This window comes from Mus caroli, unplaced genomic scaffold (genome assembly GCF_978045245.1).
Source record: "Mus caroli unplaced genomic scaffold, Mus_caroli_1 scaffold_6, whole genome shotgun sequence".
Lineage (NCBI taxonomy): Eukaryota > Metazoa > Chordata > Mammalia > Rodentia > Muridae > Mus > Mus caroli.
The window spans coordinates 134707145-134731741 of NW_028227261.1; the positions used below are offsets into that span (position 1 = coordinate 134707145).

The 24597-nt window shown below is 38.9% G+C and overlaps 1 protein-coding gene across 1 annotated transcript in view; it reads right to left on the reverse strand.

Moving 5' to 3' along the window:
* Window positions 1–227: 227 nt before the first annotated feature.
* The window catches only part of Slc7a13 (solute carrier family 7 member 13), a 31085-nt gene continuing 6715 nt past the window's right edge, over window positions 228–24597 (reverse strand). Inside the window, exons 2-4 of the mRNA XM_021161445.2 lie at window positions 24436–24567; window positions 2728–3089; window positions 228–948 (exon numbers count right to left, since the gene is read on the reverse strand). Coding sequence (XP_021017104.1) covers window positions 697–948; window positions 2728–3089; window positions 24436–24567 — 746 coding nt within the window. The 3' untranslated portion in view covers window positions 228–696. The remainder of the gene's footprint in view (window positions 949–2727; window positions 3090–24435; window positions 24568–24597) is intronic.

Below are 24597 nucleotides of genomic sequence, written 5' to 3' on the forward strand. Positions count from 1 at the left end.
TGTTACCCCTGTGTTTTGGGTTTTTTGTTTGTTTTTGTTTTATTTATGCTACTAAAAGAGAAAAACTATTGAGAGAATTTTTAATTTCAATCAGTAACTTTTATTATAAGAATATATTCAGGGGAACATCGATGAGATAAACAGAAGAATGAGAAAGATATTCTTACTACATGAAGCTATACAAGCTAGAAATATTTTTAATAAAAACAGTTTAGTTATGTGAAATACTTTCTTTACTGTCTTTCTTTCCTCCTTCCTTCTTTCCTTCTTTCCTTCCTTCCTTCCTCTCTCCCTCTCCCTTTCTTTCTTTCTTCTTTCTTTCTTTCTTTCTTTCTTTCTTTCTTTCTTTCTTTCTGTAAATGTGCATGGGTGCCTACATGTATGTCTCTACGCCAGATGCATGCAGTGCTGGTAGAATCCAGTAGAGGATATTGGATCCTCTGTGACTAGAGTTACAGATAGTTATGAACTTCTAAGTAGGGCCTGTGAATTGAACTTCAGTGCCCTGGATGAACAACTGGTGTCCTTAACAGCACAGTCATCTATCCAGCCATTTTCTTTGACATTTTAAAAACTAGGAATTTCCTGGGTACTTTTCTATATACCATTTCCGTTTCTAGAGTTGCCATCATTACTCTTCTAGCCTACACTTAACCTTTATCTGGAACACAGTATGGCTACAAAGGCTATTCTTCCTCAACTTTCTTCATGTATGTGCTCATCAGACACATCAGGGATGCAAATATTAAACAGTAACTGCAGATAGCAAGTTAACTTCTGAAACCAAACCAACTTCACTTTAAAGTGTATCAATGGCACGTAAAACAGCAGCCCGCTGAGAAGGAAGAGGAGCACATAGATATAATGCATCTTTGGAGACTTGACAAGCGGGATCAAAACCAAGCTCAGGGTGATGCCCAACGCTATGAATGTGAACGGTAAAAACACCTGAAAAAACAAAATTGGAGAAAGTTGTTAGATGTGAAAATCCATGGGTGGTGGCTGAATATTCCCATAAGTAAAAGTAATGGGAAGCTGATGATAGAGAGCAGACTACGTCAGCTTTTGAGTTAGATCAATGGCCTTAGGATGCATAATGTCACAGTGAAAGAAAATTCTGGAGATTCCTCAGAGAAGGTGCTGACTGAGGGGGCATCAGAAGCTTGGACTCTGCATGAGGAGAGATGGTCCTCAGCATATGCTGATTAGTATGACCACCTATAGGCCTAAGTGGAATGACCTTATTCAAAAGGAGTGTCTAGGCCCACTGGGGTGGGGGTCGGGGTGGGGGTCTGGGTAATCTTCCATAGGCAATATTTCAAATCACTGATCAAGTTAAGAGAAAAACTACTTTTACCCTCTGGTAATCAAGTCAATATCAACAGTTAAATATTAGGATTATAGTTTCACATACTAAAAAAGGAATATATTAAGGCAGAAAATTCCTTGTCTGAAATTATTTTTTGTTTTGACAAAATATTAAAGATTCATTCTTGGTACCAGGATTGTACTAGAAATATAAACATCCCACACTTAATATTACAACATTACTCTTGTTTTTTTTCCCTTGAGAGTCTCACAAAGTAGCTCAGGTCATCTTTGAAATCATAATTTTCCTGCCTCAGCCTTCCAATGTCTCTAAATTAACTTGAATTATAGACATAAACCACCTAGCTCTAGACAACCAATTTTAAGATATAAACAAGAAGACATGAACTATACTCTAATGGTTTGATATAGTGGTTGAAATTATTAAACTTTTTAATGAGTGGGTAATTTATTTGAGTCCTAAATAACAGTCTCCTCTTAATTGTTTATAGGCCTGTAAGAAACAAAACTCACTATCTTGCCGATCAGTATTTTTATCAAATAATTGAACAAAGGATTTGAGTATTCATGAGGTCAGGCCAAAAACAACAAAAAAATTTAACCATTTGTACATAAGGTTGGCCTTACCTTTTTAAAATCAAATAATTAAAGTCAAATAATAGTACAATAGTAGCTGTTAATGTTATACACTGAATTTTTGCATTCCTTTGCTTATATAATCCAGCCAAGATTCTTAGGGGGCAAGTACTGACTATGTCCATTGAAGATATGAATGAATGATATGTCAACAGTGAAATAAGAGGAAGCTTAAAAAAGAAGGTAGGAACTAGATATAAGCTCAAACTCTTAATTACCTTGCATTTCTTAATGTATTGGAACTCTATCAACAATTCATAACTTCCTTTCAATTGTACCTAATCAGTGATATAAGCCTGAGTCCAAACTCTTAATGACTACCGTGTATTTCCTGATGTTTTGAAACTCTATCAACAATTCATAACTTCCTCTCAATTTTACCCAATCAGTGATATAATTGTAAGTCATAAAACAGCAATGAAGCAACAGATTTTAAAAGATATAGATATGAGAGTAGGAGGAGAGAACACTCCAGGAGGTACTTCTGAGGAGAGAATGGACATCAACCATAAACTGAAGGTTATGGAGGTTCTCTGATCATCCTCTGGATGTTACTGTCAGGGCATCACTTGGTATTCAGTGAATGTCCAGAGAGATGATAATCTGCCTAAGCATGGAGGCCAGGCCTCATTTATCTCTGTACCAAGAGAAGAGACTATGGCGAGGTACTTGCAATATAGTCACATTACAGTGTGTTCACAAATATCCAAGAGTTTAGTGATGGCTGAATGCTAGAAGCAAATTTTCCCAGCCCACCTTTACCTTATATGGTCTGTGTAGATTGGGCTCTTGGTACCTCAGTTTCAAGATTCCTATTATTGATAAGGCAGTCCAAATGGAAACAACAAAATAGAGATAGTTTATCAGTTCAATTAGGTTTGTTAAGAGAATTAAAATGGATGCCATATTGACAATTAGTAGCACAGCTACAAAGGGAGAGGAGTGGACATTCAGGGCATGAAACAACAAAGGCAGCTGGCCATTCTCGCTTGCAATATATAACACTCTTGATGTCTCAAGTACATTAATCACAAGGTTGATAAACAGTGAAGCAGAAATAGCAAAAGGAACAGTCCATGTGAATTGGGGAATGACCCTGTCTGTCCATGTAAGAGCAACAGCATCTGCAGAGAAAAAAAAAATACACAAAAAGATGTATGTTAAGAAAGAGAATCTAATGATAAACCTTTACACAAATATTTCACAGACAAAACACAAAATCTAAAAAATAAAAAATAAAAACTAGAGAGAGAACTTTGTTATTTCCTTTTTCACACTTCAACAGTATTTTTGTTCACCATACTACACCATGAATAGTTGAGTTTATGTCTTTCTGGAAAGATCAGGAACTTTTTGAAGGCAAAGCCCCCTTATGTCTTGTCTATAACGTCTGTAATTTACTCACAGACAGACACTGTATTAATGAGTTTTCAATAATTAGTTGAGAAATTCATTAGTTGTGTCGAGGCAATTGAAAGTATGCTTATGAATGACAACTAGCAGAGAGAATGCTGACACACTTAGCCAGTGACAGAAAAAGCAAAAACACAGCACTAGTGACAGAGTCTGAGACTTACCAAAGCCATAGCACAATGGAAAATGTATGAAATGAGCATAAATTACACACAGATCAAAAATATTTGTGATGCTAAAGACTTTTCTAAGCTATAGGATCTCAGCTGCAAGTGGCTTTGTTCTTCAGAGGTCATGTTACAATGTCTGGAGAATTGTTTAACTTTCCATAACTGGAGGTGTAGGCATTTGCTGTTGACATCCTAGTGGGCCAGAGCCAGAGATACCAATAAACGTCTTGTGATGCTCAGGACAGTTTCAAAGAACTATGTGGTCTAGGACTGGGATATAGTGCAATGGTGATGTGAAGTGGAACTTTCTGGTTTCTTTGGAGACTTAGTTGTATCATGTGATGTTTCTATTGTGAAAGGATGTTTTGCTGAACCAGACATGGGAGAGGATGTTTTAGTGAGAATAGACATGTCACCACATGTTTTTCTGGAAACTGTCTTGTGAGAAGGCATATGATATTTTGCTGGAGCAGACACTTGAGAGGGGGCATGATGTTTAGAAAGAACATAAATATAACACCACAGACAGTGAGAGGATCTTGCATTGGTTCACCTTACAATGCTTCTCTGGTTTTCACTGACTTCCACTTGTCATGACTTTTAGAGAGAAATGTACCTTGTGGTATTCTGGCTGCTTCTTGCAGCGTTTGTGGATTCTTGATGATTCAGTGGAGCCTCTCAGTTTCTTCTGGATCAAGCTACTGCTACTGATTCATGTTTGATGTTTTGGACTAGACTGCTGATATCCTAACAACAACATTTGGAATTGTCCAAAAGTACTACTTCTAAATAGGTCCACATCCCCATTTCCTATTAATCTTTCATTTCACCTATCTCTCTTAGGTGAAGAAGGGAGGTTGAAGTATTTAAGAACCCTTATTAAAGGAGGTTTTGAAAAAAATCAAAGCCTACAGCAACATGCTTTTTTTTTTTTTTTTTTTTTATCCTATGTGAGACTCTGGGTTCAATACTGACCACTCCAAAACAAAGTCTTCCAAAATGTTGGTGTATTGAAATTTAGAAAGCTTACATTAGAGAAAGCATTACAGCATATTCTGGAATTGATATTTCTGTTTGAAGGCCAATATTTTAAAAAAAAAAGATCTTAGGAACACTACATCAATATTATAGTCAGTATAAAAACTACCAATAGATGGAATTCAATGGGGATTTGAAAGACAGAAATGAGGGAGTGAAGATGATCAAAATACATTGCATACATGTATGGAAATTTCAAAGAATAAAGAAAACATATTGCTTAAAGAACTCAGCAATATCCCAGCACTTGGGAGGCAGAGGCAGGCGGATTTCTGAGTTTGAGGCCAGCCTGGTCTCGAAAATCAAAACAAAACAAAACAAAACAAAAACAAACAAACAAACACAAAACAAAACAAAAGAGCTCAGCAGTAGACAAAAATAATCATTACTCAGTACTCATGGAAATTCTTTTTAGTCCAATTGGAGCTATGAAAATATGTGATGGCAGGAGAGCCTGTGGACTGCAGAAGCAACATAGCTTCTGGGGCAGGCCCAGTTTCGGGCCATCATCTTCAGCTAGGAAGCAAATCTGATCTCCAGAACCTTGCATTTCTTTTCCGCCAGAGGAAAGTTGATGGTCAGGGATGGCCCTAACCACCAGAGCAGGTGAGAGAGCCATCTTGTATCCCAGGTCCCTCAGAGCCTAGTCTGCTCAGGAGAGCCTGTGGACTGCAAAAGCAACATAGCTTCTGGGACAGGCCCCATTTCGGGGCCTTCATCTTCAGCCAGAAAGCAGATCTGAGCTCCAGACATCTGTGCTCCTCTCCCATCAGAAAAGAGGTGGCCTACAGAGAGTACTATGACCACTGAGACTCAGGAGAGAGTTGGATACCCAGGAGTGCTGACAGAGGCTAACAGATTCACAGGGGGAACAAGCTCCAGGCAGAGACAGCTATAACAACTAAAGCCAGAGATTACCAGATGGAAAAAGACAAATGTAAGAATCTTACTAACAGAGACCAAGACTGCTCACCATCATCAGAACACAGCACTCCAACCTCAGTGAGTCCTGGATACCCCAACACACCCGAAAAGCAAGACTCGGATTTAAAATCATATCTCATGATGGTGGTAGACGATTTTAAGAAGGGCATTAATAACTCACTTAAAGAAATACAGGAGAACACTGCAAAACAGGTGGAAGCCCTTACAAAAATCCCTTAAAGAATGACAAGAAACACAACAAAACAGGTGATGGAATTGAACAAGACCCACAAAGTTCTAAAAATGTAAGTAGAAACAATAAAGAAAACCCAAAGGGAGACAACTCTGGAGATAGAAACCCTAGGAAAGAAATCAGGAACCATAGATGCAAGCATCAGCAACAGAATACAAGAGATGGAAGAGAGAATATCAGATGCAGAAGATTCCATAGAAAACATGGACACAACAATCAAAGAAAATGCAAAATGCAAAAAGATCCTAACTCAAAACATCCAAGAAATACAGGACACAATGAGAAAACCAAACCTACGGATAATAGGAGTAGATGAGAATGAAGATTTCAACTTAAAGAACCAGCAAATACCTTCAACAAATTATAAAAGGAAATTTCCCTAACCTAAAGAAAGAGATGCCCATAAACATACAAGAAGCCTACAGAACTCCAACTAGACTGGACCAGAAAAGAAATTCCTTCCAACACATAATTATCAGAACAACAAATGCACTAAATAAAGACAGGATATTAAAAGCAGTAAGGCGGTCCCTTCTGTTCGGTGCCAGCACCAGGTCACCTTGGGCGCTGAGTTGGCGGACACCCCCAAGGTCCCCTAGAGGACTCTCCACACGATCTCAGGACCACCAGTGAGTGGAACACAACCTCTGTTCCAATCCAATCACTCGGGACCTGAGACAGCATTAAGAAAGCAGGAAACCTCTTGGCTCCGTGTCTCCGCCGAACTTAGTCGGCACAGGTGAGAGTGAGGACCACAGAGGCAGACAGCTTCTGGGACAGGCGGGAGCCACAGAGCCTCTGAGGCAGCACCCTTTTGGGGCCACAGACATCAGGCACCCTCCCAGCTGAAGAACAGAGATCCGCCCCGCAGGGGGCGCCATCTTAGCTCCAGGACTCCACCGAACTTAGTCTGCACAGGTGAGAGTGAGGACCACAGAGGCAGACAGCTTCTGGGACAGGCGGGAGCCACAGAGCCACTGAGGCAGCACCCTTTTGGGGCCGCAGACATCCGGCACCCTCCCAGCCAGAGGACAGTGATCCGCCCTGCAGGGAGCGCCATCTTGGCTCCGGGACTCCACCGAACTTAGTCTGCACAGGTGAGAGTGAGTACCACAGAGGCAGACAGCTTCTGGGACAGGCGGGAGCCACAGAGCCTCTGAGGCAGCACCCTTTTGGGGCCACAGACATCAGGCACCCTCCCAGCTGAAGAACAGAGATCCGCCCCGCAGGGAGCGCCATCTTAGCTCCGGGACTCCACCGAACTTAGTCTGCACAGGTGAGAGTGAGGACCACAGAGGCAGACAGCTTCTGGGACAGGCGGGAGCCACAGAGCCACTGAGGCAGCACCCTTTTGGGGCCGCAGACATCTGGCACCCTCCCAGCTGGAAGACAGTGGTCTGCCCTGCACAGGAGCCCTCTGCCTCAGGAGCAGGGAGCACATCTTGGATCCAGGACTCCACCGAACTTAGGAACTTAGTCTGCACAGCTGAGAGTGTGCACCACAGAAGCTGACAGCTTCTGTGACCTGCCAAAACAACACAGCATCTGGGAAAGGTCCTGTTTTCAGCCTTCTTCTTCGGCCAGGAGGAGGTCCAAACGCCAGATATCTGTACACCTTCCCTTTAAGAGGAAAGCTTGTCAGCAGGGAGTGCTCTAACCACTGAAACTCAGAAGAGAGAGCCTGTCTCCCAGGTCTGCTGACAGACGATACTCAGAATCACCAGAAGAACAACCTCTGAACAGAGACAACTATAACAAATCCAGAGATTACCAGATGGCGAGAGGTAAACGTAAGAATCTTACTAACAGAAACCAAGACCACTCACCATCATCAGGACCCAGCACTCCCACTTAGCCCAGTCCACAGCACCCCAACACACATGAAAAGCTAGACCTGGATTTAAAAGCATATCTCATGATGATGGTAGAGGACATCAAGAAGGACTTTAAAGAACTACAGGAGAACATGGCTAAAGAGGTACAAGTCCTAAAAGAAAAACAGGAAAACACAACCAAAATGGTAGAAGTCCTTAAAGAGAAACAGGAAAACACATCCAATCAGATGATGGAAATGAACAAAACCATACTAGACCTAAAAAGGGAAGTAGACACAATAAAGAAAACCCAAAATGAGGCAACACTGGAGATAGAAACCCTAGGAAAGAAATCTGGAACCATAGATGCGAGCATCAGCAACAGAATACAAGAGATGGAAGAGAGAATCTCAGGTGCAGAAGATTCCATAGAGAACATCGCCACAACAATCAAGGAAAATGGAAAATGCAAAAAGATCCTAACCCAAAACATCCAGGAAATACAGGACACAATGAGAAGACCAAACATACAGATAATAGGAGTGGATGAGAATGAAGATTTTCAACTCAAAGGACCAGCAAACATCTTCAACAAAATTATAGAAGAAAACTTCCCAAATCTAAAGAAAGAGATGCCCATGAACATACAAGAAGCCTACAGAACTCCAAATAGACTGGACCAGAAAAGAAATACCTCCCGACACATAATAATCAGAACAACAAATGCACTAAATAAAGATAGAATACTAAAAGCAGTAAGAGAAAAAGGCCAAGTAACATATAAAGGAAAGCCTATCAGAATTACACCAGATTTTTCACCAGAGACTATGAAAGCCAGAAGATCCTGGACAGATGTTATACAGACACTAAAAGAACACAAATTCCAGCCCAGGCTACTATACCCAGCCAAACTCTCAATTAACATAGATGGAGAAACCAAAGTATTCCATGACAAAACCAAATTCACACATTATCTCTCCAGGAATCCAGCCCTTCAAAGGATAATAACAGAAAAAAAACAATACAAGGACGGGAACCACGCCCTAGAAACAACAAGAAGGTAATCCCTCAACAAACCTAAAAGAAGACAGCCACAAGAACAGAATGCCAACTTTAACAACAAAAATAAGAGGAAACAACAATTACTTTTCCTTAATATCTCTTAATATCAATGGACTCAACTCCCCAATAAAAAGACATAGACTAACAAACTGGCTACACAAACAAGACCCAACATTTTGCTGCTTACAGGAAACTCATCTCAGACAAAAAGATAGACACTACCTCAGAATGAAAGGCTGGAAAACAATTTTCCAAGCAAATGGTATGAAGAAACAAGCTGGAGTAGCCATTCTAATATCTGATAAGATTGACTTCCAACCCAAAGTCATTAAAAAAGACAGGGAGGGGCACTTCATACTCATCAAAGGTAAAATCCTCCAAGATGAACTATCAAACCTGAATATCTATGCTCCAAATACAAAGGCAGCCTCATTCATTAAAGAAACTTTAGTAAATCTCAAAGCACATATTGCACCTCATACAATAATAGTGGAAGACTTCAACACACCACTTTCACCAATGGACAGATCATGGAAACAGAAACTAAACAGGGACACAGTGAAACTAACAGAAATTATGGATCAAATGGATCTGGCAGATATCTACAGAACATTTTACCCTAAAACAAAAGGATATACCTTCTTCTCAGCACCTCATGGTACCTTCTCCAAAATTGACCAAGTAATTGGTCACAAAACAGGCCTCAACAGATACAAAAATATTGAAATTGTCCCATGCATCCTATCATATCACCATGGACTAAGGCTGATCTTCAATAACAAAATAAATAATAGAAAGCCAACCTTCACGTGGAAACTGAACAACACTCTTCTCAATGATACCTTGGTCAAGGAAGGAATAAAGAAAGAAATTAAGGACTTTTTAGAGTTCAATGAAAATGAAGCCACAACATACCCAAACTTATGGGACGCAATGAAAGCATTTCTAAGAGGAAAACTCATAGCTCTGAGTGCCTCCAAAAAGAAACTAGAAAGAGCACACGTTAGCAGCTTGACAACACACCTAAAAGCACTAGAACAAAAGGAAGCAAATTCACCCAAGAGGAGTAGACGGCAGGAAATAATCAAACTCAGGGGCGAAATCAACCAAGTGGAAACAAGAAGAACTATTCAAAGAATCAACCAATCAAGGAGCTGGTTCTTTGAGAAAATCAACAAGATAGATAAACCCTTAGCCAGACTCACTAGAGGGCACAGGGAAAGCATTCTAATTAACAAAATCAGAAATGAAAAAGGAGACATAACAACAGATCCTGAAGACATCCAAAACACCATCAGATCCTTCTACCAAAGGCTATACTCAACAGAACTAGAGAACCTGGATGAAATGAAGAAGTTCCTAGACAGATACCAGGTACCAAAGTTGAACCAAGATCAGGTTAATGATCTAAACAGCCCTATATCCCCCAAAGAAATAGAAGCAGTCATTAATAGTCTCCCAACCAAAAAAAGCCCAGGACCAGATGGGTTTAGTGCAGAGTTCTATCAGACCTTCAAAGAAGATATAATCCCAGTTCTTCACAAACCATTCCACAAAATAGAAACAGAAGATACTCTACCCAACTCATTCTATGAAGCCACAATTACTCTGATATCTAAACCACAAAAAGACACAACAAAAATAGAAAACTTCAGACCAATATCCCTTATGAATATTGATGCAAAAATCCTCAATAAAGTTCTTGCTAACCGAATCCAAGAACACATCAAAACAATCATCCATCCTGACCAAGTAGGATTCATCCCAGGGATGCAGGGATGGTTCAATATACGGAAATCCATCAACGTAATCCAGTATATAAACAAACTCAAAGACAAAAACCACATGGTCATCTCGTTAGATGCGGAAAAAGCATTTGACAAGATCCAACACCCATTCATGATAAAAGTCTTGGAAAGATCAGGAATTCAAGGCCCATACCTAAACATGATAAAAGCAATCTATAGCAAACCAGTAGCCAACATCAAAGTAAATGGTGAGAAGCTTGAAGCAATCCCTCTAAAATCAGGGACTAGACAAGGCTGTCCACTTTTTCCATACCTATTCAACATTGTAATTGAAGTCCTAGCCAGAGCAATTCGACAACAAAAGGAGATCAAAGGGATACAAATTGGAAAAGATGAAGTCAAAATATCACTTTTTGCAGATGATATGATAGTATATATAAGTGACCCTAAAAATTCCACCAGAGAACTCCTAAACCTGATAAACAGCTTCGGTGAAGTAGCTGGATATAAAATTAACTCAAACAAATCAATGGCCTTTCTCTACACAAAGAATAAACAGGCTGAGAAAGAAATTAGGGAAACAACACCCTTCTCAATAGTCACAAATAATATAAAATATCTTGGCATGACTCTAACTAAGGAAGAGAAAGATCTGTATAATAAAAACTTCAAGTCTCTGAAGAAAGAAATTATAGAAGATCTCAGAAGATGGAAAGATCTCCCATGCTCATGGATTGGCAGGATCAACATTGTAAAAATGGCTATCTTGCCCAAAGCAATCTACAGATTCAATGCAATCCCCATCAAAATTCCAACTCAATTTTTCAACGAATTAGAAAGTGCAATCTGCAAATTCATCTGGAATAACAAAAAACCTAGGATAGCAAAAACTCTTCTCAAGGATAAAAGAACCTCTGGTCGAATCACTATGCCAGACCTAAAGCTTTACTACAGAGCAATTGTGATAAAAACTGCGTGGTACTGGTATAGTGACAGACAAATAGACCAATGGAATAGAATTGAAGACCCATAAATGAACCCACACACCTATGGTCACTTGATCTTCGACAAGAGAGCTAAAAACATCCAGTGGAAGAAAGACAGCATTTTCAACAAATGGTGCTGGCACAACTGGTTGTTATCATGTAGAAGAATGCGAATCGATCCATTCCTATCTCCTTGTACTAAGGTCAAGTCTAAGTGGATCAAGGAACTTCACATAAAACCAGAGACACTGAAACTTATAGAGGAGAAAGTGGGGAAAAGCCTTGAAGATATGGGCACAGGGAAAAATTCCTGAATAGAACAGTAATGGCTTGTGCTGTAAGATCGAGAATTGATAAGTGGGACCTCATGAAACTGCAAAGCTTCTGCAAGGCAAAAGACACAGGAAAACACACCCAAATAGGTAGAAGTCCTTAAAGAAAAACAGGAAAAGACATCCAAACAGGTGATGGAAATGAACAAAATAACACTAGACCTAAAAAGGGAAGTAGACACATTAAAGAAAACCCAAAGTGAGGCAACACTGGAGATAGAAAACCTAGGAAAGAAATCTGGAACCATAGATGTGAGCATCAGCAATATAACACAAGAGATAGAAGAGAGAATCTCAGCTGCAGACGATTCCATAGAGAACATCGTAACAACAATCAAAGAAAATGCAAAATGCAAAAAGATCCTAACTCAAAACATCCAGGAAATCCACAATGAGAAGATCAAACCTGCAGATAATAGTAGATGAGAATGAAGATTTTCAACTTAAAGGGACAGCAAATATCTTCAACAAAATTATAGAAGGAAACTTTCCAAACCTAAAGATAGAGATGCCCATGAACATACAAGAGGCCTACAGAACTCCAATTAGACTGGACCAGAAAAGAAATTCCTCCCTACACATAATAATCAGAACAACAAATGAACTAAATGAAGATAGAATGTTAAAAGCAGTAAGGGAAATGGATCAAGTAACATAAAAAGCCAGGACTATCAAAATTACACTAGACCTTTCACCAGAGACTATGAAAGCCAGAAGATCCTGGACAGATGTTAAACAGACACTAAGAGAACACAAGTACCAGCCCAGGCTACTATACCCAGCCAAACTATCAATTACCAAAGATAGAGAAACCAAAGTATTCCACGACAAAACCAAATTCACACATTATCTTGCCACGAATCCAGCCCTACAAAGGATAATAACAGAAAAAAAAAAAAAAACAATACAAGGACGGAAACCACACCCTAGAAAAAGCAAGAAAGTAATTCTTCAATACCTAAAAGTAGACCGCCATAAAAACAGAATGCCAACTCCAACAACAAAAATAATAGGAAGCAACAATTACTTTTCCATAATATCTCTTAATATCAATGGACTCAATTTCCCAATAAGAAGACAGACTAACAGACTGGCTACACAATCAGGACCCAACATTCTGCTGCTTACAGGAAACCCATCTCAGGGAAAAAGACAGACACTACCTCAGAATGAAAGGCTGGAAAACAATTTTCCAAGCAAATGATCTGAAGAAACAAGCTGGAGTAGGCATTCTAATACTGAATAAAATCGACTTCCAACCCAAAGTTATCAAAAAAAGGAGGGACACTTCATACTCATCAAAGGTAAAATCTTCCAAGAGGAACTCTCAGTTCTGAATATCTATCCTCCAAAAGCAAGGGCAGAAACATTCATCAAAGAAACTTTAGTAAAGCTCAAAGCACACATTGAAGCTCACACAATAATACTGGGAGACTTCAAAACACCACTTTCATCAATGGACAAATCATGGAAACAGAAACTATACAGGGACACATTGAAACTAACAGAAGTTATGAAACAAATGGACTTAACAGATATCTACAGAACATTTTATCCTAAAACAAAAGGATATACCTTCTTTTCAGCACCTCATGGTACTTTCTCCAAAATAGAACATATAATTGGTCACAAAACAGGCCTCAACAGATACAAAAATACTGAAATTGGTCCATGCATCCTATCAGATCACCATGGACTAAGGCTGATCTTCAATAACAACATAAATAATAGAAAGCCAACATTAACATGGAAACAGAACAACACTCTACTCAATGATAGGTCAAGAAAGGAATAAAGAAAGAAATTAAACACTTTTTAGAGTATAATGAAAATGAAGCCACAACATATCCAAACTTATGGGACACAATGAAAGCATTTCTAAGAGGAAAACTCATAGCTCCGAGTGACTCCAAAAAGAAACTAGAGAGAGGACACACTAGCAGCTTAATACACACTTAAAAGCTCTAGAACAAATGGAAGCAAATTCACCCAAGAGGAGTAGACAGCAAGAAATAATCAAACTCAGAGGCAAAATCAACCAAGTGGAAACAAGAAGTATTCAAAGAATCAACCAGACAAGTAGCTTGTTCTTTGGGAAAATCAACAAGATAGATAAACCCTTAGCCAGACTCACTAGAGGGCAGAGGGACAGCATCCTAATTAACAAAATCAGAAGTGAAAAGGGAGATATAACAACAGATCCGGTAGAAATCCAAAACCATCAGATCCTTCTACAAAAGACTATACTCAAAAAAAAAAAACCCAAAACAAACAAACAAACAAAAAAAAAACCTGGAAAACCTGGATGAAATGGACAAATTTCTAGACAAATACCAGGTACCAAAGTTAAACCAGGATCAGGTTAATGACCTAAACAGTCCTATATTCCCTAAGGAAATAAAAGCAGTCATTAATAGTCTGCCAACCAAAAAAAGCCCAGGACCAGATGGGTTTAGTGCAGCGTTCTATCAGACCTTCAAAGAAGATCTAATTCCAGTTCTTCACAAACTATTCCACAAAATAGAAGCAAAAGGTACTCTCCCCAATTCATTCTATGAAGCCACAATTACTCTGATACCTAAACCACAGAAAGACCCAACAAAGATAGAGAACTTCAGACCAATTTCCTTTATGAATATCGATGCAAAAATACTCTATAAAATTCTCGCTAGCCAAATCCAAGAACACATCAAAACAATCATCCATCCTGACTAAGTAGCTTTCATTTCAGGGATGCAGGGATGGTTTAATATACAGAAATCCATCAATGTAATCCACTATATAAACAAACTCAAGGACAAAATTCACATGATCATCTTGTTTTATGCGAAGAAAGGATTTGAAAAAATCCAACATCCATTCATGATGAAAGTCTTGGAAAGATCAGTAATTCAAGTCCCATACCTAAAATTGATAAAAGCAATCTACAGCAAGCCAGTAGCCATCATCAAATTAAATGGTGAGAAGCTGGAAGCAATCCCACTAAAATCAGGGAGTAGACAAGGCTGTCCACTTTCACCCTACAGATTCAACATTGTACTTGAAGTCCTAGCCAGAGCAATTAGACAACAAAAGGAGATCAAGGGGATACAAATTGGAAAGGAAGAAGTCAAAATATCACTTTTTGCAGATGATATGATAGTATATATAAGTGACCCTAAACATTCCACCAGAGAACTCCTAAACTTGATAAACAGCTTCAGTGAAGTAGCTGGATATAAAATTGACTCAAACAAGTCAATGGCCTTTCTCTACACAAAGAATAAACAGGATGAAAAGGAAATTAGGGAAACAACACCCTTCTCAATAGTCACAAATAATATAAAATTCCTTGGCGTGATTCTAACTAAGAAAGTGAAAGATCTGTATGATAAGAACTTCAAGTCTCTGAAGAAAGAAATCAAAGTATATTTTAGGAGATGGAAAGATCTCCCATGCTCATGGATTGGCAGGATCAACATTGTAAATATGGCTATCTTGCCAAAAGCAATCTACAGATTCAATGCAATCTCGATCAAAATTCAGACTCAATTCTTCAAGGAATTAGAAAGGGCAATCTGCAAATTCATCTGGAATAACAAAAAACCTAGGATAGCAAAAACTCTTCTCAAGAATAAAAGAACCTCTGATTGAATCACCATGTCTGACCTAAAGTTTTACTACAGAACAATTGTGATTAAAAACTGCATGGAACTGGTATAGCTAAAGAAAGTAGAACAATGGAATAGAATTGAAGACCCAGAAATGAACCCACACACCTATGGTTACTTGATCTTCGACAAGGGAGCTAAAACCATCCAGTGGAAAAAAGACAACATTTTCAACAAATGGTGCTGGCACAACTGGTGGTTATCATGTAGAAGAATGCGAATCGATCCATTCCTATCTCCTTGTACTAAGGTCAAATCTAAGTGGATCAAGGAGCTCCACATAAAACCAGAGATACTGAAATTTATAGAGGAGTGAAAGTGGGGAAAAGCCTCAAAGAAATGGGCACAGGAGAAAAATTCCTGATTAGAACAGCAATGACTTCTGCTGTAAGATTGAGAATCGACAAATGGGACCTCATAAAATTGCAAAGCTTCTGTAAGGCAAAAGACACCATCAATAAGACAAAAAGACCACCAACAGATTGGGAAAGGATCTTTACCTATCCTAAATCAGATAGGGGACTAATATCCAATATATATAAAGAACTCAAGAAGGTGGACCCCAGAATATCAAATAACCCCATTAAAAATGGTTCTCAGAGCTAAACAAAGAATTCTCACCTGAGGAATACTGAATGGCTGAGAAGCACCTGAAAAAATGTTCAGCATCCTTAATCATCAGGGAAATGCAAATCAAAACAACCCTGAGATTCCACCTCACACCAGTCAGAATGGCTAAGATCAAAAATTCAGGTGACAGCAGATGTTGGCGAGGATGTGGAGAAAGAGGAACACTCCTCCATTGTTGGTGGGATTGCAAGCTTGTACAACCACTCTGGAAATCAGTCTGGCGTTTCCTCAGAAAATTGGACATAGTACTACCGGAGGATCCAGCAATACCTCTCCTGGGCATATATCCAGAAGATGTTCCAACTAGTAAGAAAGACACATGCTCCACTATGTTCATAGCAGCCTTATTTATAATAGCCAGAATCTTGAAAGAACCCAGATGCCCCTCAATAGAGGAATGGATACAAAAAAATGTGGTACATTTACACAATGGAATACTACTCAGCTATTAAAAAGAATGAATTTATGAAATTCCTAGGCAAATGGTTGGACCTGAAGGGCATTATCCTGAGTGAGGTAACCTAATCACAAAAGAACTCAAATGATATGTGCTCACTGATAAGTGGATATTAGCCCAGAAACTTAGAATACCCCAGATATAAGTTACAATTTGCAAAACACATGAAACTCAAGAAGAATGAAGACCAAAGTGTGGACACTTTGCCCCTTCTTAGAACTGGGAACAAAACACCGATGCAAGAAGTTACATTGACAAAGTTTGGAGCTGAGACAAAAGGATGGACCATCTAGAGACTGCCATACCCAGGGATCCATCCCATAATCATCCTCCAAACGCTGACATCATTGCATACACTAGCAAGATTTTGCTGAAATGACCCAGATATAGCTGTCTCTTGTGAGACTATGCCAGGGCCTAGCAAACACATAATGGATGCTCACAGTCAGCTATTGGGCCCCCAATGGAGGCGCTAGAGAAAGTACCCAAGGAGCTAAAGGGATCTGCAACCCTATAGGTGGAACAACATTATGAACTAACCAGTACCCCAGTGTTCTTGACTCTAGCTGCATATGAATCAGAAGATGGCCTAGTCGGCCATCAGTGAAAAGAGAGGCCCATTGAACATGCAAACTTTATATGCCCCAGTACAGGGTAACGCCAGAGCCAAAAAGTGGGAGTGGGTGGTAGGGGAGTGTGGGGGTGGGTATGGGAGACTTTTGGGATATCTTTGAAAATGTAAATGAGGAAAATAACTAATAAAAATATTAAAAATAATAAACAATAGACTTTTTTAATGTAACCAAATTAAAATATTATCAATGGATCTTGTCCTTAAGATCTCAATTTTTTGTTGAGACAGGATTTCTTTGTCTGTCTCTGGCTGTCCTGGAACTGACTATGTAGACCAGGCTGGCCTCAAACTGAAAGATGTGCCTGCATCAAACTGAAAGTTGCGCCTGCCAATGTCTCCTATGTGCTGGGATTAAAGTTATGTACCATCATGCTCCCCACAATCTTACTTCTTCTTCTTCTTCTTTTTTTTTTTTTTTTTTGTGGAGCATGTGTCTCTATTACCAGTTGGAACATCTTCTGGGTATATGCCCAGGAGAGGTATTGCTGGATCTTCAGGTAGTACTATGTCCAATTTTCTGAGGAACTGCCAGACGGATTTCCAGAGTGGTTGTACAGGCTTGCAATCCCACCAACAATGGAGGAGTGTTCCTCTTTCTCTACATCCTCGCCAGCATCTGCTGTCACCTGAATTTTTTTTTTTGCAAATGTTTAATTTACTTTTATTTGTGTTTATCTTTATAGTGTTCAATTTTTATTAGGTATTTTCTCATTATACATTTCAAATGCTATCCCAAAAGTCCCACAGACCCTCCTCCCACCCACTCTCCTACCCACCCACTCCCACTTCTTGTCCCTGGTGTTCTCCTGTACTGAGGCATATAAAGTTTGCAAGACCAAGGGGCCTCTCTTCCCAATTATAGCCGATTAGGCCATCTTCTGCTATATATGCAGCTAGGGACACAAGCTCTGGGGGTATTGTGAGGCTATGCAGGTGCCTGGCAAACACAGAAGTGGATGCTCACAGTCATCTATGGGATGGAACACAGGGCCCCCAATGGAGGAGCTAGAGAAAGTACCCAAGGAGCTGAAGGGATCTGCAACCCTATTGGTGGAACAACCTTACTTCTTAACTAGTGTTGGTTTGCTACTTTAGAAACAGTATCCTTCATGTTTCCCAAGCTGGCTACAAATGTACAATTGTCTTGTCTCAGTTTCTAAATATTGGGATTATAGGTATGCACTGCCATGATCAGCTATTAACCCACTTTAATACTCCTACCTGCCACATCACTTGCTCCTGAGTGTTATTTTACACTATTGTGTGTTACTTAAAAATATACTGTTGCAGTTCTTACTCATTCCAAATAAGGTTTTGCTGTTGGACACCCAGACCTCAAAACACTACATCCTTTCAGATGTGTTTGGAAATACTTCCTTCCCATCCTGCACAGGAAATCTTCAATTTCTCAGTGAACATTCTACCTCCCTGATTCCTTAAAACCAGAGGAAGACTTCCTGTAGCTCTGCCCACACTGGGTCTCAAAAAGTAAAAATATTTTAATAAAATTTAAAGATCATACTCCTATATGATCTTTAGCACTATCTTACAAGTTTTAGTCTAATTTTAACTCATATATGTATATATGGACAATATATATTAAAATGTAGTAAAATGAACAATAGTGAAGCCTATAAAGTAAAAAAGTCCCTGTCCTCACTAATTTCTTATTCATGTATTCCAGATGTAAATGCTGTTAACATCTGGCTGTTTCCTTTTCCTGCATTTCTCTATAATTATATATTATATTATATTATAGCCTATGAGAGTTTTATGCTTGAGTTGTGTGTGTGTGCACATATATGAGTGTGGAGGTTCTCATGTGACTGAATGTTTACATTTGCTCTTGTTCACTTCCTGTGTATCTTGGTCATATTGGTACACATACAGCCATATAATTATTTTAGGTACTTTTCAGTACTCTGTTATATAACCATAAATTATCCATTTATTCTGTATTGATAGATTTATGGACTCTTTTGAGTTTTTTATTCATGGAAAATATGCTTTAAACCAGAGTCTCATAGCAATGTCTCTGAAAAATGAAGGCTCAAAAGATGTTTCAAACCAGCCTGGGCTATATAGCAAGATTCTAGGCCCCCAAAAGAAAAATGTACTTTAATAAAAAACATGCAAAAACAGAATGTGAAATAATTCAATGCATGATATACCTGGCTATTGGCCATAACAAGACATTATTTTAAGATGTCAAAAATTTCACATGACAATTCTTTTTAATTTATTATATTTTATTTACTTTGAAATAGATTCTCATCATGTAGCTCTGGATGGCACAGATCTACATAGGTAGATCAGCCATGCCAGGCTCCTGTGCCTTCAATTCTTATTAGTTATATAATTCCATTCAGAGTACATTCTTAGAAGTGGGACTTGTGAGCATACAATTTTTCTAATTATTATTATTATTTTTACTACTATGGTATAGAAAACACACACAGAGAGAGAGAAAAGAAGAAGGAGAAGGAGGAGAAGGAGGAGGAGGAGGAGGAGGAGGAGGAGGAGGAGGAGGAGGAGAAGAAGAAAAAGAAGAAGAAGAAGAAGAAGAAGAAGAAGAAGAAGAAGAAGAAGAAGAAGAAGAAGAAGAAGAAGAAGAAGAAGAAGAAGAAGAAGAAGAAGAAGAAGAAGACAACTTTGAGTTTGAGTCAGCTCTCTTCTTCAACTGTTGGTTCCAATAATCTACCTCAGGTCACCAGTGTTTCATAGCAAGTGCTTGACCCACTGAGCCATGTCACTGGCCCATAAATGTGTATTTCTTTAAAAAGAGAAACACTACAAAGTTCATCCAAAAATGATTGCATCAATTTGTGAGTAACTCATTCTAAAATTTCCACTCACAGTTCAAATTTCTTAATGCAGCTAGGTATTTGAGATAAACTTCCTGTAGGCGGTCTGAACAAGGACACATTCTTAATATCTGTTTCCACATCACTTCTTAACCATTTAGATTATCTTTGCCCTATGTTAGTATCCCATATTTTAAGTGTGGTTCAGAAAACTCTAGAACAGCTTGTGAGTACTCTTGTCAGCAGGGCTTCTGGATTGGTCTTCAGACTGAAGATGCTACAGCCAAAAATCTTCCACACTATTTCCACACTCCAAATTCTGAAGAAACACTCTTATTTCCTCATTCATAGAACTTTCACAATAAAGAAAAATTTTTATAGTTGTTTGGTTGGGTGTTTTTTGTTTGTTTTGTTTTGTTTTGTTGTTTTGTTTTGAGACAAGGTCTCTCTATGTAGCCCTGCTGTCAGGGATTTTGCTATACCTCCCTCCAAGTCACAGGAATTCAGCTGCCTCTCCCTCTAAAGAGATGAAATTAAAGGCATGCATCTCCACACCCAGATGAGGAACTTTTTTCAGGCTAGAGAGGCTACTCAATGGTTAAGAGCTCTGGCTGCTCTTCCAGATAACCCAGGTTCAGTTTCCAGCCCCCACATGACATCTCACACCTGTCTGTAACTCCACTTTCTGTTCACTCAACAGCCTTATGTAGACATACATGCAGGAAAAACACCAATGGACATGAAATAAAAGTAAATAAAAATCTTAAAGTAAGATTTTTCTTTTAAAAAAGCATTTTTTTCCTTAAGAGACAGTAAGTATGAAAACGTTACAGAGATCTTACAACTACAGATGAAACAGCATACATGTGACTTGACTGTGCTCTCTTTTGTATAAACTGTAGAAACTACTATCATCATAGATTCCAATGTGCCTCAAAAAAACATAACATTAATTTACACTGCATTCTGAAAATTCCATACTCCTTTGTAATATTTCTATGTGCTTGATTGAAAGCACACCTTCAACCCTCAAGTTCGTAACTCCTAATAGTTTACCTCTTTTGTTTATAACCATATCTTTAGTTATATAAATCACGCACTTCATAAAGCAAATAAAAATTGTTCACTAGCTCCTTTTTATTTGCACGAAAATGTAGAACCTTTTCATTCTGTCATTAACACAGCATAACCACTGCCATCTTAAGTGTCCATCAACAATCTGAACTTCTAAAAACCCTCATGGGGTCAATGAGAGAGCTCTATAGGTAAAGATGCTGCTGCCACACCTGAACACCTGAGTTCCATTCCCACATGGTAGAAGAAGAGAAACAACTCCAGCAAGTTGTCCTTTGACCTTCATATGTAAAACAGAGCACACATGCACACACATAAAATAAAGAAATAAGTGCAATTTAAGTATTTAAACAAAAACCCAGGATAGTCTATATTATATGGTCTTACATGAGCTATTTATTTCAAACTTTTTGAATATTTTGGTGATCTTTAATTTTGTGCTACTATAAACGACGATATGATAGTCTTCTCTAAATGTACATTTTTATACATTGTTCTGATTGTTTTCTCAGCTTGAAATTCTAATGCAGTAAAAGTATATGTATTAAAATTTTAAAGTAATAATTCAGATTTTAAAATCAAGTCTGAAGTTCATAAGCCTGAAAAAGGCAGTGATTTGAAAAAAAAATCAGATTACTGATACAGATGTGGATGCTTGCAGTCAACCATCGGACTGAGCACAGACACCCCAATGGAGGAGCTAAGGAAAGGACTGAAGGAGCTGAAGGGGTCTGCAACCCCATAGAAAGAACAACAATTTCAACCAACCAGACACTCCAGAGCTCCCAGTAACTAAACCACCAACCAAAGAATATGCATGGAGGGACCCATGGCTCCAGTTGCATACGTAGGCCTTATCTAGCATCAATGAGAGGGGAGGCCCTTGGACCTGCAAAGTCTTGATGCCCTAGAGTAAGAGGAATGCTAAGATGGTGAGGCAGAAGTGGGTGGGTGGATGGGAGAGCACCCTCATGGAAGCAGGAGGGTAAGAGAAGGGGTTTTGGAGGGGAAACCAAGAAGGGGAATAACATTTGAAATGTAAATAAATAAAATAACCAATAAAAAATTTAAAAACACAAATTACAAATAACATTTAAAAGCTTCCTGAGTTCTACACAAGTCCAAACTACTGAGCTACCTATAAAATTATTGCAATTTCTATGCTATTCCAGAGAAGATTTTACAGTTCTCTAGTAGCCAATATAGCCAGAGCACTTCCTATAGTCACATAGTCACAAAGAGTGCCAAATTCAGTGAATCATATCCTCAGTGCTTACTGGCCAGTGGCCCTGGCCCCATCCATAGGTGACATTATAAATCATTAGCTCTCAATCTGTGGGTCACAACCCCTTTAGGGGCCAAACGACCCTGTACTGGCTGGCTTTGTGCATCATCTAAACACAAGTTAGAGTCATCATGGAGGAAGGAACTTCAGTTAAGAAAATATCTCCATGAGATCCATTTTATCACTAGTGGTCAAAAGGGGAGGGTCCAGCCTATTGTAAGCAGTGCCATTGCTGGGCTGATGATCCTGACTTTTATAAGAAGAAAGGGCAGGCAAGCAATGAGGAGCAAGCCATTAAGCAGCATTTCTCCATGACCTCTGCAGCTCTTGCCTCCAGGTTCCTGCCCCATTTGAGTACCTGTTCTGGTTTCCTTCACTGATGAACGGCAATGTGGAAGTGAAATCTCAATAAACCCTTTCCTCCCAAACTTCATCTTTGATTATAGTGTTTCATTGCAACAATGAAAACCCTAACAAAAATCTTTTCATAGGGTTAATATATCAAATATCTTGAATATCAGATATTTACATTATAGTTCATAACAGCAAAATTACAATTATGAAGTAGCAACAGAAATAATTTTATGTTGGGGTCACTTCAACATGAAGAACTGTGTGGTAGGATCACAGCATTAGGAAGGTTGAGACCTTCTGTTATAAGTAACCCCGACACAGCTGGGGAAGTTCATGAGTCAGTCTATCTGCCTAGGGTTGCATTTGCTTTGTTCCCACAGAAAATTGCTTCTATTTCATCTCTCATGCCAATTATACCTAGACCCATAGTGAACCAACTCTACTGGGGCATACCACTTGGCAGCATTCTATGGCGTAGTCATATTGCAGTGGAGGAAATTCCATGGGGCTTTTATATTAAACCTACCCTGAGGTTTGAAATCTCCCCAAGCAAAGAAATGACTAAGGAGTTGGGAATCTGGAACACCCTGATTTTACCATTGCACACTGTATATACTATAATGAGTTACCATATGATCCCTTATAGATATGTACGGTTCTGGGTCAGTAAAGAAACTTAACTCCAATCCTCAAATGCTCACCAAACCAAGAAGAGTTTCCCAATACTGCTTAGACCAAAGTTACTGAGTGACAGGTTTATCTCAGGAGGTGACGACTTGAGGTGTGGTGCTGGGAAACAGCTAATCTTCCATTTTCCCTTCTTTTTCATTTCTTTATTTCAAATTTCCTTTTACTTCTCGAATCTTCTATTCATCTTTAAGTGACTATTCATCTCTCTTTGAGAGTTTCTCTCTCTGTGTCTCTGTGTCTCTCTCTGTGTCTCTCTCTGTGTCTCTCTCTGTGTCTGTGTCTGTGTCTGTCTCTCTCTCTCTCTCTCTCTCTCTCTCTCTCTCTCTTCTTTTCTTTTCTAAAAAGGATCTCCCTAACCTAGATTTCCTCCAGCCTCAGCTTTCCAAGCCTCTAGCATGCTCTAGATCACAGGCACATTCTCTTCAGCCTGTTACTAGAACACTGTGAGCTGAGTCTACATAATAATGAACAGTGCACAGCCATCCTGACTGGCAGTGTGGCACAACTGTACTGAAAGGACTGTATTTTATTTCTGTCTTGTTATTTGCATATACAAACCTGAAGAGAGAACTTTCCTGGGTGTCAGAACCATCAGGTAGGAAATATAAGTGTCTTAAGACACTAGAAATATCCCTAGCATATTCTTTAATTTTTTATTCTTCAGTTGTGGTTTGAATCAAAATTTCAATATATTTAGAGCCATTTGTCTGCACAATATTTATAGCTATTTAAGATAAGTATCTATTTTATGTATTAATAATATTGATTATAGCCATCATCTAGCCATTAGTGTTTGCTTATTCATCTGTTAATGTCCCTCATTTCAAACTTGCCACTCTCTGTGTCACATAGACTACTGACAATCAAGCGTTTGCAGGTATTAAAAGACATAGTTACTGATTATGTAGTATCACTCTGCCTGGGAACATGCAAACAATAACTAGTATTTTGAATCTGCATCACTCCATAACTTTTCCACATAATCAGAAAGTACTGTGCTTGAAATGAATCTCACCACCCTGTTATTAAAACATCATGAATTGAACTCTCTATAACAATGAACAATGCACAGCCACTCTGACTGGCAATGTGACACAGCCATACCAGAAGAACTGTACTTTATTTACTGTCTTGCTCTTTATGTATACCAACCTGAAGAGAGCATTTCCTGGGGTGTCAGAACTGTCAGGTAGGAAATATTAGCCAGTAAGTATACCACAGTTACCAGAGGCAGTCCTGTAAAGATGCATCTAGGAATTGTTTTACTGGGTTTCTTCAGCTCCCCTATAACACATAAAACAGCTACATCAGACT